The sequence below is a fragment of the Zootoca vivipara genome, chromosome 3, assembly GCF_963506605.1.
Source record: "Zootoca vivipara chromosome 3, rZooViv1.1, whole genome shotgun sequence".
In the NCBI taxonomy this organism is placed as follows: domain Eukaryota; kingdom Metazoa; phylum Chordata; class Lepidosauria; order Squamata; family Lacertidae; genus Zootoca; species Zootoca vivipara.
Genome location: NC_083278.1, coordinates 82,502,594 through 82,520,674, shown reverse-complemented (window position 1 = coordinate 82,520,674; position 18,081 = coordinate 82,502,594). Strand labels below are relative to the sequence as shown.

Genomic DNA, 18,081 nt, shown 5'->3' with positions numbered 1-18,081 from the left:
ACCTCATTTGGTTCTCAAGCCAAATGAGTACAGAGCAGCTCAACACTCAGTATTCCAGGGTAGAGTATCTTGGGCTTATGTACCTAACCCAACTGTTTTCAGCTTTCTCAGGTTGTCTTATTCTGACCCATTATGCTTTCAGCTTTCATTATGCTTTCAGCTTTTGTTGAGAGAGGAATGTCTTGGGTAGAGCATCCTGAAGTTACATTGATAGTCACAGAGCTGCTGGCTTAGCCTTGTTGCTGGAGCAGAGGCCATCAGACTCCAGAGTCCACATTAGCTTTGGGTGAAAGTTTCCTCAAGTTACTCACATCAAGGAAGACAGCAAGTAAGTGTTGATGGTAAGCAAAAGAGGGGACTTCCCTTTACTTCCTAAACTGTCTTTTGCCTTGACTGGTAGAGAGAAATAGATGCCACCCTCAGCACCCACACATATAGGCTTAGGCTTATTCATAACTTAAAAATCTAAACAAATGCATTGCCTGAAGGCCTACAACCTCAAAAAAATGTGATTAAACTACCATGCATACCGTAGTACATTGTTCCAAAAGAATGAAATAAGGGAAAAACATTGTCAGGGTTGCCACCTTTTCCTAGCAGCCTTGCTCCTGTGCATCTAATATCAGTAGCATGCAAAGCTTTTCAGGGTACACTACACTCTTGTCTGCTTAGCTTCTGTATGCCACACTCCTGTTAAAGGCACAGCAAAACACAAGATGGTAGTAGTATTGTCAACAATGGCTCTGGCATGCCCAAATTAGAGACATTTGCTAAATATAATCACTAACCAGCTCAGGATCCACCTCATGCAGAGAGACAAAAATTAGGCATTCAGGAAATACCTCAATAACTGCTGGAGCTGGGTCCAGCTCTCCTTCACATCTTGATGCTTGAGAGAGACTCGTGCTACTAGGCTGGGATGGAGGCTTGTCAACTGGGACACGGTCACATCCAGCATCTGGGTGGCAAAAAAGGCTGGCAATGAATGAATGAGCAGCAGTGACAACTGGTCACTTGACTTAAATTAACCTGACCCATCAAGATAAATGCACCTCACTAGCTATACATATCATGTAGCATATCAGCAATGTGACCAGTAGCCCCTGGTTCCCTAAAACCAAGTGGTTTGCTCAGTCCCTGGTGGGCTACCATGTATCCTAATGGCTGACAAGTTGTGCATATCTAATCTACAGACTGCCTCCAAAGAAGATGCTGAATTAGACTTTCAGCAGCAAACGCGTGGCAATGCAGGATTCGACTCCCTTTCTTGTGGATCATTCCTCGGCATTCAGGAGCTTCTGCTGAAAACCGAGCTTCTTTCAGAATACCAGCATGAGCACCTCACTTTGGATACAATCACTCCAGCAGTGGAGGGGGGGTAGGACATATACCAGATGTTGGTACTTCAGCTGGATATCAGTTTTTTAGTCCAGGCCATCTTGCTTAGTTCATTTTTTACAGGATGACAAGTTGCTCTCTAAACTAAGGGGGAAATGGACATGCCTACAAATCTTTAAAAAAAAACAACCTTTGCCCGCCCGCCCCAATCTTCTTTAAGCGTCCCACTAGACTGTCACTATTTTGCGGAAGGGATTCAAGCACATACCAGAAATTTGGTTTTGTGCAATTAAAGTCGATCAAAGCACTCTGTTGCCCTAGCACAAATCCATTTTTTAAAAGAATCAAGACTTTCTGTAGTTTGGAAAGTGACAGGAAAATGCACTGAAAAGTGTGGGATGAACAAATGGCTAACATGAATATGTATCAACACACCAGGATGAATGCAGGACAGCTGCTCATTGTTGTATAACCACCCCACAAACAAATCAGAATCATTGCTCAATGAAGACTGAATATACTCTGACCTCTATGTAAGCAACTCAAGATGAATGCTTAATAAATAGGGCATCTGGAGGGGCTCCAAGTCATGTTCCTGGGCATTGTCCAACTTACCATGACCTGACTAGCTATATCCCTGACATCCAGGTCTGGGCTGGTTTCAGGTTCCCTCTGTTTCCCCACTCCACAGAGATTCCTCCGCTACAACAGAAACAACAGGCGTTAAGCCCCGAGAAAAGCAGCAATGCAGTTCATAGAAAGCGCCCACCACCTCCTCTTAGAAGCTGCTCTAGAACCTACCTTTGCATGGATGGCCCCAAGGAGCACTTCTGCTTGCTGGACAAAGGCAGCTGCTTCCAGAGCCAGCTGCAGGGTCTCATGGTGTTCCTTCAGTGTCCCCTGGAGATGCAGCCACCTGGAAGGTAAGACGGGCAGAAGGATCTTAGGAATGGGGAAGTAGCTTAGCCAGCACATCCTTGACAGTTAAAGTAAAGCAAATGCAGTCAGATGATTCCATAGCCCATCCTAATGCTGGTTATGCCCCATCTCTCTTCCCCCACCAGCTCCTGCTCTAGCTCACATTTTATTGAGATGCTTCCGCCGTGCCATAATGCTCCTGCTCTCGCTCTTCCCCTGCTTCTCAAGTTTGTGAGCCAGGCTGTTCATTTCCTCATGCAGGGCCTGGAACTGCTGCTCCTCCTAAGTTGGATGAGAGAGAGAGAAAAGGGGAGGAGAGGCGGGGGAGAAGAGGGATAACATAAACTTACTTTCTATAAAAGTATGACCTCATAAGAAGCTAACCGCTACTGGCATTGCCAACTGAGCCCCAGCAGAATAAACCTTGTACTCAGAAGTTATTTTCGAAGGGAGCTTAGGAGCTCCTGATAATAATTAAGCATCAACAATTTTTTTTTACATTGCTTTCAGGTGTTCCAAGTACTTCTCATACATTATCTCAGCAATCCTTGCAACAACTGTGATGCAGGCCAAGAATTATTATTCCCAAATTGCAGGGAGGAGGGGATGGAGGGCTGAGAAAACAGTAGTACTATCCAGTACATACAGACAAGAGACAAAATCTTTGCAGTGGCACCTTTCTGTTCTTGCAGATGGCAGCTGCAAAATGTGATGAAGGACTGCACCAGGCTACCCTCTTGCTACCCCAATAGGACCTAGGTATGAACTATAATGCCATTTATATCTTCTGAGGTAGGATGCAAAGCCTAACTGCAACCACCCCAGGTAAAACAGCACTGTCAGAACCATTCCCCCCCCCACACTGTACAGAGAAGAGAATCCCACACGACTGTCAGTAAGACTGTCACCTGTTTCAAGTCAAGGATGCGTCGGGTAAGCTGAATCTTGTCTGCATTCTCTTGCAGCAGGGCAGTTAGCAAAGGTTTCTCTTCCTAGAGGGGCAGATAGAAATGGTTAGAATATATGAGATATTGAAGGCACAGGGACTACAGCAGGTATCCCCAAACTTCGGCCCTCCAGATGTTTTTGGATTACAATCCCCATCATACCTGACCACTGGTCCTGTTAGCTAGGGATCATGGGAGTTGTAGGCCAAAACATCTGGAGGGCCGCAGTTTGGGGATGCCTGGACTACAGTGTTACAATTTCATCCCATTTCTAAGAGATGCAAGTGGAGTGGTTTGGTTTTGCTTCAGAATACACAGTTAGAATCCAACTTGTAGACTAGGAGCGGGGAGCCATTTTCACTCCAAAGGCAATATTCCCTCCTAGGCAGGACTAGAGGCAAAGGTGGGCAGAGCCATAGGTGTCATTCTAACCTTTGTACAATAGGCTACATTCCAGCCATGCAAAGACAGAGGATTCTACATATGTCCCTCTAACTCTCTCCATCTAGGCAAGCAAGAGTCCCAAGGGCCAAATGGAGAGGAAATTATGAAAATCAATTAATCTTGCTTCTATTTTTGTATTCAGGGTTGTTTCCCTCTTTTAAAGATTTAGGATTTCTAGGAATTTAGAACGTCTTGTTATAGAATGGAATTTGGGGGCGAAGACAATAGCACATGAAAATTGCTATTAGATGGCCAGTGCAGTCAGCAGACAGGGGATAAAGCAAACTATAGATGCCATGGGGAAATGACTACCTTAGCTCCCAATCTGCCATAACCAACTACTGTCCAAATCTTTCTGACCTTTGCTCCAAAACCTTAGCAGATTTTTTGAATGCTTTCTTTTTAAAATGTACCGTAATCTATTGAGTTAATTCCATAGGTGGATTTCAGAAAAATCTGACCAGCTGGGGAGATCCTTCCAAATATGAGTCCGGCATCTGCAGGCAAAACATAAATTCCTCTTCCCTATGGCTATGCATATCTCTTCCCTAGCTCTCATTATTATTCACCCATTCATTGCATTTCTATCCCAAGGGAGATCAGGGCAGCCTACATATATATTGTACATGCTGCAGAAACATGGGGAACTGAGGGTTGGACCCTGCTTTGGGACATACCTTCTGCCTGATCCAAGCTTCTAGTCGCTCAGCTTTCTGGTTGAACTCTTGTAAGCTTCTAAGTCCGCTCACTGCTTTGCTCTGATTTGCTGCCATCTGCTTCAGCAGTTGCCACTGTTCGCGCAGGGTTTGTAGTCGCCTCGCTATCTCAGCACTGGAGTTTGACTGGACAATAAGCTGGTCACCCATCTATGGATGGGAAAGAACATAAGAGCACGCAAAGAGCCCTGCTGGATCAGGATGATGTCCAACATCCTGTTTGAACAGTCGCCTGTGAGAAGCCTGCAAGCATAACCTGAGTATATCAGTGCTTTCCTCACTTGTGATTCCCAGCACTGGCGGAGGAAGGGGGGTGCGGTGGGTGCGGGCCGCCCCAGGTGTCATCCCGGAGGGGAGGTGACACTGCCGTGAGGCCCCCTGGACTGCTCGCCATGTCCCCCTGGGATGCTCGCCCTGCCCCCGGGTGCACAGCATGTGCACCACTTCCGGTGCCGGAGCAGCTAGCTCCACCTCTGATTCCCAGCAAATGGTATTCAGAGGTATACTGGCACTGACCATGGAGCTAGAACCCAGGCATTGTGGCTAGTAGCCACTGATAGTCTTATCCTCCACAAATTTGTCTAATCTTATTTTAAAGCCATCCAAGTTGGTGGCCATCACTGCCTCCTGTGTTTTCCCCATAGCTCTGATAATAACCATCTTGAAGTGATGCAATCAAAACTGTGCACAGTGTTCCAAGTGCGCTCTCTCGGCATAGATTATGACACTGATGGTTTTATTTTCAGTCCCTCTCCTAATGATCCCTAACATGGAATCTGCATTCCATGGAGAGGCGGGACTTAAAAGTCACCCAGTCTTGCCAGAGCACTGATTTCGTGGAAACTAGAAATCAAAAGTGCAGAAACAGGACGAAACACAGAGAGGCTGGACTACAGGAGAGGGAGCAAGGGTGAGCAGGATTCAAGTCTCTCTTCAGGGCCGTGCTGCAACCTAAAGGACTCAACAGGGGGGAGATGGGGCTTCCAGAAACCTTGTTGTACCTGGTTCAGTTTGATCATGGTATTCTCAAAGTCTTTCATGTCTCTTTGTAATGTCTGAGCTGCCCGCTCCCATTCCTGAATACTGCAACCATCCTTCAGGTCTCGGAGTTTCGCTCGCACCCATTTCTCAGCCTGAAACATGAAGACAAATGCCAAGATGGGAACTGGACAAGCAGCTGGGGAAAGCACTCTTTCTATTTCCATTAGGAAGTTCAAAAGTCTGATTTTGTATGATAGAAAGGAGAGACTTTGGGCAAAATGGAGAAGATGCCTGTTCTGGCATGACATTAAAGAAAACCCAGTATAGGATTATTCCATGTAACTCCCCCTTGCTACAGCATGTGACCCTGTGGAATTGCAATGTTTTTAATCATTTGTTTGTTTGTTTTAACTAAAGCTTGGGTTTGTTGGTTAAGATCTCTCTTCAATATACAGGAGAGCTGCTGGCAGCAAGAAAAGACCATATTGGGCTAGATGGGCAAACAGTCTGACCGGGTAAAAGGTGACTTCCTTCCAATAATCCCCTAAAGCAACATCCAGATGTTGTGAACAGATGGCTGCTCTGGCTGGGACTCATGAGAGTTGTGATCCAGAACATCTGGAGGACACCAGGTTGGCAAAGGCTGCCCTGGAGTTAACCTCACCACAGATCTACCCCAGAAGTTTCAGACGTCAATCCAATATAATGGAAAAATGCTAAGTAGATGCTTCAAGCAGTGAGCGAGAGAGCGGCACAAGTGTGAATTAATTTCTCTTAATTATGTACTATCCATCTACACTGCTCTTCAGTTACGAAGCTCATAGTCATGTCTACAAGCACTGAGATGTTCCAGCTATGTGCTTGGGATTAGCAAGAGCTGGAAATCAGGGGAGCAAAGAAGCTGCTATGTGCAGTGCAAGAGCTCAGCCTGGGTTCAGTCTGAGCTGCTCAGATTGAAGAGCCAGGAATGAATTAGCAGCTTTACAAGTGCAGGTGGAATGCAATGGGTCCCTTGTGTCACCTGGCCAATGCTAAACTCCTGAGTGCCATATGGGTAACAGGCTTCCTGTTTCAACCACCGTGGCAACCAGCCATGGTGCTGCAGAAAGTAAAGTGGCTGAGTCCCATTGCTAAGAGTTCCTGGTTCAAGACACCTGGCACAGAGAGGAATGACAGCCACCTTTCTCACAGGGCTGCTGTGAAGTCACATGACAAAAGCTACATACCCAAACATTCTGATATAAAAATAATATGCTTTTATTATCACCTAGATGTCCCTACACCAGGCCGAGACTGCTATTCTGTGCCCCCTTCCCCTCAAAGAGATGGGAAAGAAATCAGATATCTGTGGACTGACCCCCCTCTCCTCTGGTCCTCCATCCTAAAGACAAGCTGCCAAGGATGACCTCATGCCATAACAACAGCCTCCCTCTAGCCAAGGGACCTTGTCTCCTTCCGTCTGCACGTTCCTCTCACTTTAACAGAGGAAAGACCTTTGGCAAGGAAAAGGCTGCCTTCCCTTCCTTTCTTCTGTAGTATGGGAAAGAAGAGCAGAACATGTTCCTGCTCCACCGAGACACTGAAGTGAATTTGTTCCTCTGCCAATCTCATTTTCTTTTACCTGCATCATGTCACAGTTGAACTGAGCTATGTGAGGGCTCCATTTGGAAAGGTCAGCCAGCCCTGGGCTGCTCTGGAGGCAAGGCTTCAGCCCTGCTACTTCGCCTGCCTCTATGTTCTTGACATTCTTCTTCCAGGGACCTGCAACAGCACAGCTTGACATCTAGGAGAGAGAAACAGAGGGAAAGAGAAAGTTTGTTCAGATTTGATCCAAGTCTGATAAAAGGGAAGCGGCAATGCCCTAATTGAGCTTCAGGGGGGTTTGGAGCTAACGGCCTTGTGAAGTAAGTTAATCAACAAGATAGAGCCTTAGGCTATGTATGCACTGTATCTTTAAAGCTTGGTTCCACTGAAATCCTACAGTGTTTTTGCATTATCCGTTCACTGCAAGAATCTTGTATGCAATGAGTAAATGGTTCATCATTCTCAGCACATATGAACAAGTCTGGGGGTATAGTTGAAGACAAAACTCTCTAGAAGTTCTTTCCTGGCACTGCTACTCAAGATCCACTAAGGTGCCAGGGATCAAGCCTAAGGCGTCATCTAAGCAAAACATAGAAGAGGAAAGGCCCTATCTTTATCTCATCTCGCCTCCCTCAGGTTCGGCAGAAGTAAACCTATTTCTGCAAAACTCCCAGCCCTCAGGTAAAAGAGCTTCTGAACAAACAGGGAGACTTTTTGTCTGCCTGCCTTACAAATGAGCTCAGACCCTGCTCCTCAAAAGCAGTCTAGAGAGATACTTATTTTAAGTAACTCAACAAATGGGAGAAAGTCTGGATTTCTTCCAGGCTTTGTTCTTGTGGTCAGAAATGATGCAATGTTCTGTCACCACTCCAAGACCGCTAAGGTCAGCCAACTGCAGAAATGGCTTTCCTCCAAGCTCAGCCCAAGGTCCAGCTGCAAACTACCATGGAGGGCTAAATTTGTAAACAGTATCTCAAATCCCACTGCAGGAAGAGAGGTCAGTACTGGCTGCTCTTAAATGGTAGAGCATGGAAAGAGAAGCTTAACATTACTGAATTCAGAACACTGACAGCACACATACCAGAGCACTTAAGAAAGATGCGATGTGAGACCTTCAAGCAGAGAAGGTGTATGGTGCATGAAGAGCATGACTCAGAAATATAACAATTTTAAGATTAAAGCTTGGGCGCATATTCCCAACGAAGTTCATGCTAAGGGTAGGTCTACACTGCAAGCATAAACTGGTTTCAATCCAGTTTAATGATTAGTTTCACCCCTCTCAATGATTCCTGGAGATAAAGCTTTCCTGTAAGTGTATGTAAACTAGGTGGTAAGGGGAGAGACCAAAGCTGCTGCATTATTCTGAGTCAGACCATTGGTCGTCTAGTTCATCACTATCTACACTGACTGGCAGCAGCTCTCCAGGGGTTCAGACAGGGGACAACCCAAGCCTTACCTGGAGGTGCCAGGGATTGAACCTGGGACCTCCTGCATGTAAAGCAGATGCTCTGCCACTGAGCTATGACTCTAGAGCAAAAGATGTCTAGCAAAGAATTCTCATCACCTTTTACAAACATAGAGAGCCCCCAACACTGTCGAACCAGTTGTTGTGTAGGGGCATCCAAAAAGGAGTCCTGAATGAAAGCCAAAAGGTTTGGCATGGGAATGTCTCAGAATACAAATATGGGATGAAAACAGAAGAGACTGAACAGAAACAGTTCCTAGAGGACAGCAAGTGGCATAGGGTTGTCAGTGAGGACACACATATCTGCAATGGAAAAGTGGCTCCCTATCAAGACTGGGGGCAGCACAACAGTCTCATAAATTGATCACAGCTAGACACATTATAGAAAACAGGAATAATTCTAATTCTTATTCAAGAGGGGGGGGGAGCCACTATTAAAGGGACAGGACTTTACAGCATATAGATGACTGAGTCCTTAATCTAAGTAGTATAGTTGTTTATAGACTAAGCTATCACCCTGCTAATGATGTCCTGTTCAGTTTTTGCATGATAAACTTGTGGAAACGCCCCAGGCATAACCTAATTTCCTCCCATGACATTTTCCCCCAGAACTTTTTTTCCTTTGCATTTCTGTCTGGTGGGATACAGCGAGGGAAGCTGGAAATGAACAAGGAAGACACTTTGCACAAGGACACAAAAAAGAGACTGTGGTAGGGCACAGCCTTTGAGAGATTGGAGGCGGGCACAATACCCTGACATTTCCCATTAGCTTGTGCCTTCAGACAAAATGGCATGCCATGTTCTCATGGCATGAGTGGTGGCCTTTCAAAGGATGCATTAGAAAGTGATGAACTGGTAATGCTTTGGTTCTTTATGCTGGCTGCCAATTAGCTGAAAGAATATGCAAACTGGTACCAGGGTCTCCCAGATTACATTTTTATTTACTGCACTGAAAGAACACACATCTGTACATGGAAGAGCTATGAAAGCTCCCTCTTCAGACAAGATCCCATAAACCTGGAAAGGTGGCGTGCGAATTACTAAAGCTACAATGCTAAGCAGGCACATTAGTGGTTAATTTCTACTGAACTTGGCAATATTTCTGAGCTAACGTTCTCAGGACTGCACCACAAGATATCTTCTGTTGCTACTTCTACATCACATATAATAATAATGATAAATTTTTATTTATACCCCACCCTTCCTGGTTCAGAAACCCGGCCTCAGGGGGGCTAACAACAAATTTAAAACACTTAATTGCAATACAATATAAAAGCAGCATAAATTACAGTATAAAAGCACGAATAACAATAAAATTCAAAGTTCAAAAATCAATCTGAGGGAAATCCATGCAATAAACATTAGAGAGTCACCAGGGCTAGCTGGCTAAATTAGTCCTACTTGGGCCAGCAAGGAGGCAAGGGGAGAATTAGCTGTGGGGTCCCAGAGTGGGTAATCTTCATAAAAGGGGGAAGGGGGAAGAGAAGGGAAATAAAAGATCAAGCTGAGTTCAAATTAAAAGCCAGGCAAATTAAAAGCTCTGTCTTACAGACCCGGCGGAAGGAGGTTAAGTCCTGTAGGGCCCTGGTCTCATGGGACAGAGCATTCCACCAGGTCGGAGAGATCACTGAAAAGGCCTTGGCCCTGGTGGAGGATAGTCTGACTTCCTTAGGGCCTGGGCCCTCTAAACTATGGTTATTCATGGACCTTAAGGTCCTCTGCAGGGCATACCAGGAGAGGCGGTCCCGTAATATGAATCACTTGTGCAGCTTCTCATTGAATGTGCTCTTCCTTGGTTCAGGTAGCTTTTTGTACATGCTTTAACAGAGCCAGAACGTACGGCCGCAACACAGGCAGCCCTTATAACAGGATGGGGAATCTGAGCTCTCCAGATACTGTTAGACTACAACTCCCATCATACCTGCCACTGACCCGGCTGGCTGGAACTGATGGGAGTGAGAGTCCAATGGCATCTGGAGGGCTGCAGGCTCCCCATCCAAACCTCAGAATGTGTGCATCTCCACTTACATAGGTAGATAATGTACAGAGGAACTGTGGAGGGACAATTAATTTGTAAAGTTTTTTTGCATCCTTCAGATTTCAATGATCTATCGAGGAACTCAAGGAATTCACATGGGCTCATTCCTTCCTCTTCATTTGACTGCACTGCTCTACAAGGACAAAAATGAAAGCATGCAGTCCATATTCTATAACTGAGTTTGCCTTTATTTACATTTGAAAAGACTCAAAACAGTCACCAAGGCCGACAAACAAAGGGCTTATATATTAGAGGGGGTATAAAGGCACATACCATGTGAAGAGGAGCAACTCTGCCCAATGAAGAATGACCACTAGCCTGGGGCCTCTTAGAGTCTTGCTTTTCTTCTTCTATTTCCACCTCTTTTCTGAGAAGGACCTAAAAAGGGGGAAAACAGAAAATGGATGAGGAGAGTGCAACCTCATCCAGCTCTGAAGAATATTAGAGAATACCTGAATGGGACAACTACGGGCTGTTCATGATGCAAAGGCAGAGCAAAGAAGAAAGGAAACTTCTCAGGGGCAGACTTCACCACATTTGCCCAACTGCAGCATAAAGCAAAGTCTCATCCAAATTACGCTCTTAGGTGAGCATCACACACCCACACTAGCTGGTCACCACAATTTCAACAAAGCCTATCTGCCAGCTGCTACTGTGTCACAAATCTGCAGGCAGCCACTCCACGAGAATACAGAGCAAAGGCTCATCACTTTGCAACCCTCTTCAATCCTTTATTATATTTGGAAATACTGCCTATCCAACACTAAGTTCCACTCTCACTCTTGGAAGAACAGTGTGCAATGGAAGCAATACCTATTCCTATTCTACATCTGAAGTACAGAAGCTAATACGTTACTTTCCAAAGCAACCCAGCAAGCACGTGGCTGAAGTTAATATCCAACGCCACCTCAAAAAGCATAACATTCTGGCCAATGGACTGCACCGCCTCTCTTTACATATCATTTGCTATCAAGCGGGAAAGGAAGGCAATACATTTCAGGTGTCATCTGAAGACCCAGAAACCCTGAAGTCTAACAAAACTATACTTTCTCAGGATCCAGATCTCCATAAACACTCAGCGCTACTTATGCCAGACATTTATCCACAAAGCCTGAAATATCAAAATAAATAATTTGAAGAAACGTTCTTCACCTGTACCCAAAGACTTAGCATATGGGGTGGGGTGAGTTGGTGGCATAGCTGCCAAGTTTTCCCTCTTCTCACGAGGAAGCCTATTCAGCATAAGGGAATTTCCCTTAAAAAAAGGGAGAACTTGGCAGCTATGGTTGGTGGTGGAAGCAGGAATGAACACATCTGGCACAGAACAGTGACAAATGGTCAAATGTAACCAGGAAGGATATGGCTGCAGCGACACAGAACATTTTGTTCTCTATATTTGTCTTCCATTAGCAGTAAAGGAAGGTACCTTCTTAATGTACACATTGGGATATAAGCAATTGACACAACTGAACAACCAATGTTATTAGAAGCAAAGGTGACATGGTGCTAGACAAAGTACCATAGGTTTCTGTGGGGGAACAGTAAATCAGCACCCAAACACTCAACCCAAAGTATGTAATCTACATTTTTTTTGAGGGGAGACTCGCTGGAGGTGGCCATAGCATGCTTGTGACTGAGCTCAGCAGACTTGAAGAACTTTCTTTTGGAAGGAACAAAGGAGGAACACAGCATGGGAGCATCATCATCATCATCATCATCATCATCATCATCATCATCATCATTATTTATTGGGTTCCAGAGAACACAACTGCTTGTCAGAGTTCATGATTCAGAACAAAGGAGAGCAGGTGGTTTGCTACTGTGGTGGTGGCTTCTGAACCCTAAACTGGGTATATTAGAATATTGACAAGCTATGGCCTGGGAATAAGAACAAAAAGCAGAGGTTAAGCTTGCACTTAAATGCACTCAAGCATGACTACATTTTAAGCACATATTAGAAGTTTATGTTGCCTTTTGGTGCTGTTTATTTCTATCTTATATGAGCATTCAATATCTTGCACTTTTCTAAATAAGCTTGTTGGTTGTTTAATTATTGTTGGGCTTACAACAGCACAAATCTAAGCACATTTACTTGGAAGCAAGACCCTCTGGACTTACTTTTAACTTTTGTGAATTGCACTACTGCCCAAGTGCCATTTACATGCAGAGGGGTCTGGTTAGGGCAAGTTAAGTAGCTTTGAATGCATCATTTCCAACGGAGCTCCAAAATCTCTGGAGATTTCTGGTGGATCATGCAAGTTTGGGGCTCAGTTTTGCAAGCAAAGAAATGATAGCCCAATACAAGCTTCTTGCTGCTCAGAAGATCTTCGGGGAGTGGGGGTGTTTTATAAATGTATGAATCACCATATCACAATTTCTTTGAAGTATGTACACTCCCTCTGTTCATTACTGGAGTGTACATCTGAGATCTGGCGTGGGTGGGTGTGTGGGTAAGAAAACCATTAGCTAGGCCACTGAAGCCAGGCTACTCGTCTCCAAAACACATACAAACAAGAATATTCCACCACAGATTTTGGGATACATTTTGTTACCCAGATAAGATTTAAAGGGGCTTGAACTATCAAAGCATCCAAGAGATAAGGAGCTCAAACAAACAAATTAGACTTCCCGGCTTGGACAACTATCCCATTGGTGCATTAGGTGATGCTTTGCTCCTATCCTGTTTATGGAATGGTTGTTACTGTGTTTGGCACAGTGCCCTGTGGTCTGAGATCTTCACGGTTAAACCTGCCCATATATTCCCCACCACAACCCACTTGGCCCTTCTCCAGCCAGAGCTCAGTAATGGGAGATAAGCTTTCAGGTGACATAAGTGCTTTATTTACATACGAAGCTCCCTCAATCCATCAGCTGCAGGAAAACAAGGCTGTCAGCACAAAGATGATCTCATCCTTCCTGCAGAGCTGCTCTGCTTGGATTGCAGAGGCAGGACTCCCTCCCTCCTCTGCCATATCATCCCATCCAACAAGCAGCAGCCGGGAGCACATGTGAAGACAAGAAACGAGTTAGTCTTTCTGTTGATTTGGAAAGTAGAGGTTGCAACTGAGAAGTGACTGGCTGCAACCTCCACTGCCTGGTGTGACTACACAAATGAGGGCAAATGTATGTCTATCCAAAGGAAGAACTAGCCTGGGTCCTATGAGGCTCAATGCCAGGGAAACACAGAAGGCTTTATAGACAGACTCTTGGCTGAGATGTCAAGGTCAATTTGGAGGACGCTTTCCCTGGGGCCTATGAGATAGCACAATGAGGTAATGCCTTTACCAGACACTACAGAGAACCTGACAAAATCTTGACTTCACTCAAAACTGAAATAAGCAGGGTGTCCTCACTTTAGCCCATTGGGGCATGTTTCATAATTTCACAAAGCTGATGTGTCACGAGGATAGTTAGTCTCAGTGTTACTTTCTTCCTCTCTGAGTGTTTAAAAGTTCTGCAGAGAAACGGCTAGAAAACTGTTGCAAGTAATGCACCTTTGTAATGGGGAAATGGATCTTATGTGATCCAGAGACATCCACTTTTAAAAGGTGCTTCTATAAAGTTTGCCTAACAATGCATCTTTTCAGCGATTTGCCAGCACTTCCCTGTATAGACTTTAAAAACAGAGGCAGAACAATCAGCCCTCCGATATGCTCAAAACAACCCTAGGACTAGCATAGCAGGAATAAAGGGCATTGCTAGGGTTGTTTGTATACAAAAAACAACAACACAAGCCTGAGCAAGAAATGAAAGCAACTCTGGGTATGGTTTTTAAGCACTGGCACAATACTATGTAGAGAGACTCTGGATTACAAAGGTCGAAGGCTGCACCAGAATGCAGACTGCCTTTTCTTTCAAGCCCAGGAACCACTGCTGCAAAGAAGTACAAAGTCTTTCAACTGCGTACCTCCAAGCCTTTACCAGCATCCCTGTGTTCACTACCCCTATAAAAACCTGCCCATCATTGACATGCCTGTGGGCGAAGCATGACGGAAAAATGAAGCTTAAAGGCTTACTAGAGATATGGGCAGCCTTTCCTGGGCTTGCCGTACCATGCTCAGCTAGTTGCTTTCTCACTACATCATCCACAGGCCATCCAAAAAGGCAGATGAATCCAACAGATAAGAGATGGAATAGAAATGATATAATAGAAGGCAAGGCAGAACTAGAAATCCCTGGGCTCTGTTCCCAGTTTTGGGAAGGGTTGTATGGAAAAGCCATTGTAATCAACATAGGGATTAAACTATCCAGGATCTACAGCTATCTCTGACAAGCAAGGCTGGTGCTGCTTCTATTGATCCATCTGCATAAAACTACCATCAGACACTGCAAAATATGATAATGAAGGAAACTTCAGTGGTGGTTCAAGGGAGGCAGGTGCTTTGTTTCATCTTATCACTACAGAAAAAGATGACATCATCACCTCCAACTGTCCCTTGTTCAGAATTATTTTCTACCATGATATGAGGAGTAATTCTGCTTCCTTAGTCTCAGGCGATCAAAGCTCTCAAGATAATCTTCCTCAACAGATAAAAAGGGGGAAACTTAAGCTTTGAAAAACCCTTGAGACGCATATTGACCCACACATAACCACCCCTTCATCTACTTGTAGTGTCTTCTCAGAGGACCCTAAAACCAAGGGAGAGGTGAGGCCTGATGTAACTGTGATATAGAGTGGAGCAATGCACTCTAGTGTAACAAAACAAAACAAAACAAAGCAAGGCAGGGGAAGAATATAAAAGACCTTACCTTAAACTGTGCTTTCCCTGTTCTGCAGTTGTTATTGTTGCAGTTCCTCTCACAATGGGTATGAGTTGATGTTTCCTCCCCTGGATTAGGCTCTCCGTGCCAGTTGGACAAGGTGATTTTCTTGATGGAGCGGGACAGAGAGTTGCGGTTGATGCGATCTTCATTGGTGGCCACCTCAATGGGGCTGGTGCTGTCAAACCTACCCTCAGAGGACACGGGAGAAGCCCGAGTCAGATATAGAGACACACGCTCATTGAGGTTTTGGTGCAGGGCGTGATTATCCAGAGCAGCTATGTCGGGGCAGCTGTCTCCTGGAAAGTCCAGGGAGCACTTGGGTAGGGAAAGCTTGGTGGTAATAGTGAACGGCTGGACCTTCCTTGCTCTGCTGCCAGACATTTCTCCCCCTCGCATTGGCCACACAGGAAACAGGGGAAAGGGAAGGGGAGAGTGGGCCACCAGTCCTGAAGTCTAACAAGAGACTATAAAACACATGGCAAAGTCACAAGAGATTCTTCTCCAGCCTCTTCTGAACCATGCAGATGCATAACTTGCCCCGTTGGGTTCAGTCCTCCTGGGAACTCTCTCAGAAGCTTGCTCGGAAATGTCTGACGGAAGGGGACTTCCAGACTTCTTCGGCTTCCAGGCCTGAGAAATCACGCTGCTACCACCACGCCAGGCCTCTGGTCAGCGATGGTGGTGGTGCTTTGCTTCCCCATCCATAATTCTCCACCAGAAATGAAAAGACCATGAGTGCGGGGTTGTGGGTGGGAGCTTGGTCCTGGCTTCAAAGCGAAGAGGAGAAAAGCATTCGGAGAGGCTTGAAGCTGGAAGAGTTTTGTCTGGGGGTGGATCTTGAGAAATGAGATCAGAAATTAAATCTTCTTCCTTGGGAGGGTTGGAGTTGCTGATTGCTCCCTGATTGCTCTCCCTCTCCTTTGGCAGGCGGAGAGCAGCTCCTTCTCCACACGCACTCACCCAGAAGCTAAAAGTGTCCCTTCATATGCTGGAGAGAGAGGGAAAAAATTGGCTGCAGCTTGGGGTGACGTCGGTTTCCTCCTCGCTCTTTGGGGTGCTGCTCTACTTCGAAAGTCTCTGCATGAGTGGCGGCGGCGGCGAGGACGACAGGTGGTGGCGATGGGGCTACCTACCTGCAAAGTTGGGGGCTTCTGCTGCTGCTGCTGCGGCCGCCCCTTCTCCTTGGCGTCTCCCTGCAGAACTCGCCTCAGGCGTCGTCCACCTTCTTGCGCAGGTTGAGGACGCAGAGGAGGCAGGTGAGGAGCGCCTCGCGGGACTGCTGGGAAGTCAGGCGGGCCCCCAGGCGCCGGAGCAGCGGCAGGAGGCGCTGGCGAGCCACCAGCAGCAGGCGAGTCAGCAGGGTGCGCAGAAGCAGGAGGGCGAGCAGCGGGGCGGGCATGCTGCGCTCCGGGCGCTCGGCGGAGACCTGCGAGGGGAGGCACAGAGACACACACCGCGGTCAGAGCAGCCGCGGCACGGAAAGGCGCGCATCCTGCTCGGCGGCCGAAAGCAAGAGGGGAAGGGAGGGAAGGAAGGAAGGAAAGGAAGAAGCCCTCCCCCCCCGGTTCAAGCGGGCCTGTTTCCTTTTCTCCCTTTCCCTCCTGGCCCCGTCTTCACTTCTCTCCCACTCCCGGTTCCAGTCCCGATATTTAGCCCAGCCCTTCAGGCAGGGAGTTCTTTAGCATGAGGTAATGCGGCTTGGGCAAAGGGGAAAAGACGGCTTCCAAAAAAACGCGCAGCCTCCCTCCCTCCTGGGGGTGGAGGTCGGCCGCTTCCCGGAGGAGGTTCGGGGTGCAGCTGGGGGAAAGGAGCACGGATTGAGGAGGGGAGAGGAGGGACGCCTCCGAGACAAGGCAACGAAAGGGCGCACCCATCCCGTCGCGCGCCATGCGGGAAAGGACTCAGGCAGCAGCTGGCATGACGCGCCTCTCCGGCGCCTTTGAACGGCCGCGCGACAGAAATTCAACAGGTGAAGAGCTTTTCCCAGCGCGAGGCAGCCGTACTGAGGAACGTGTCGCTTGCTGGATTTCTGCCCGTGGGGAGGTTGTTAAAGACAACAGGAGCCGCCTCAGCGCCTCACTCAGACGCGCACGCCGCTGCAGCTCGCGCTCTCTTCTTCGGGTTAGTTGCAAGCAGCCCGAGGGAGTTCTAGGCACCTGCGAGCCACGGGAGAAAAGGATAGGGCAAACTTTCCCCCCTCTTTTTTTCCTTTTCTTTTGCAATCTCATGCGTATGCTTGAATTGCATTTTCCCTTTTAAAGCGTGCGCGCACGTTCGCCTAAAGTGAAGCTATAAAATTGCGCGGGAAGTAATGTAATCCGGCCACCAGCCTCTTGCTAGCTAGAGGATGGGGTTATAGAACAGAACTGCGCGCGGGAAGGTTCTTCGCTTTCCCGCCTCTTGTCCTATCGGAGGAAACCCAAGAGCCCGCTTCCCCTGCTTATTGCTGCGCGTCCTCTCCTGCCGCCTAGCGCGCGGGCCGCTGGAATCTAGGGGAAGGGCGAGCGGGCGGGCGGAGGAGAGAGGAACGATCCCTGCAAGTGCCCAGAGTTGTCTTAGCAACTGAGCGCATCGGAGGCGATGATGCAATTGAATTCCACAAGGATAGGCTCAAAGCGCGGGGACTCGGAAAGGAAACTTCCCCGGGCGCTATGGCAACGGAGAACACGGACTCCAGCAGCCTCCGGGCAGGGGAGGCGGGACTACAGCGCTGGACGGCCAGAGGCTGGGACGGAGCCCGGATCGCTGATTGTCGCTCGCTCCCGGCCTGGCCGAGGATCCGCGCTCGCTCCTGCGGCGCCCCGGCCCTTTTCAGGGGCTGCTGTTCCGGAGCCGCCCGCAGCCCCAATGCGCGCTGAGCGCAGCGTGATGGGGAGGGGGGAGCGT

At 47.2% G+C, this 18,081-nt stretch overlaps 2 protein-coding genes across 7 annotated transcripts in view; both read right to left on the bottom strand.

The window, feature by feature from the left end:
- The window catches only part of LOC118081770 (uncharacterized), a 43,604-nt gene extending 27,262 nt beyond the window's left edge, over nucleotides 1-16,342 (bottom strand). For 3 of the 6 annotated variants that reach the window (XM_035108174.2, XM_035108176.2, XM_035108175.2), the window contains exons 1-10: nucleotides 15,181-16,341; nucleotides 10,705-10,809; nucleotides 6,966-7,127; nucleotides 5,365-5,496; nucleotides 4,325-4,513; nucleotides 3,165-3,248; nucleotides 2,420-2,538; nucleotides 2,140-2,254; nucleotides 1,954-2,040; nucleotides 843-958 (exon numbers count right to left, since the gene is read on the bottom strand). In XM_035108174.2, coding sequence (XP_034964065.2) covers nucleotides 843-958; nucleotides 1,954-2,040; nucleotides 2,140-2,254; nucleotides 2,420-2,538; nucleotides 3,165-3,248; nucleotides 4,325-4,513; nucleotides 5,365-5,496; nucleotides 6,966-7,127; nucleotides 10,705-10,809; nucleotides 15,181-15,591 — 1,520 coding nt within the window. In that variant the 5' untranslated portion in view covers nucleotides 15,592-16,341. Of the gene's footprint in view, nucleotides 1-842; nucleotides 959-1,953; nucleotides 2,041-2,139; nucleotides 2,255-2,419; nucleotides 2,539-3,164; nucleotides 3,249-4,324; nucleotides 4,514-5,364; nucleotides 5,497-6,965; nucleotides 7,128-10,704; nucleotides 10,810-15,180 lie in introns of all 6 variants that reach the window. The other 3 variants (XM_035108177.2, XM_035108179.2, XM_035108178.2) reach the window with 3 other exon arrangements.
- A 54-nt stretch (nucleotides 16,343-16,396) lies between these two features.
- Nucleotides 16,397-17,777, bottom strand: MYMX (myomixer, myoblast fusion factor). The gene is made up of 2 exons (XM_035108180.2): nucleotides 17,066-17,777; nucleotides 16,397-16,621 (listed from the first exon to the last, which is right to left on the bottom strand). The coding sequence occupies exon 2, from the start codon at nucleotides 16,592-16,594 to the stop codon at nucleotides 16,403-16,405; it is 192 nt and encodes a 63-aa protein (XP_034964071.1). The 5' UTR covers nucleotides 16,595-16,621; nucleotides 17,066-17,777; the 3' UTR covers nucleotides 16,397-16,402.
- Nucleotides 17,778-18,081: the final 304 nt, after the last annotated feature.

Excerpts from the sequence above, each read along its gene's own strand:
- MYMX (XM_035108180.2), bottom strand. The coding sequence starts at position 16,594 with ATGCCCGCCCCGCTGCTCGCCCTCCTGCTTCTGCGCACCCTGCTGACT.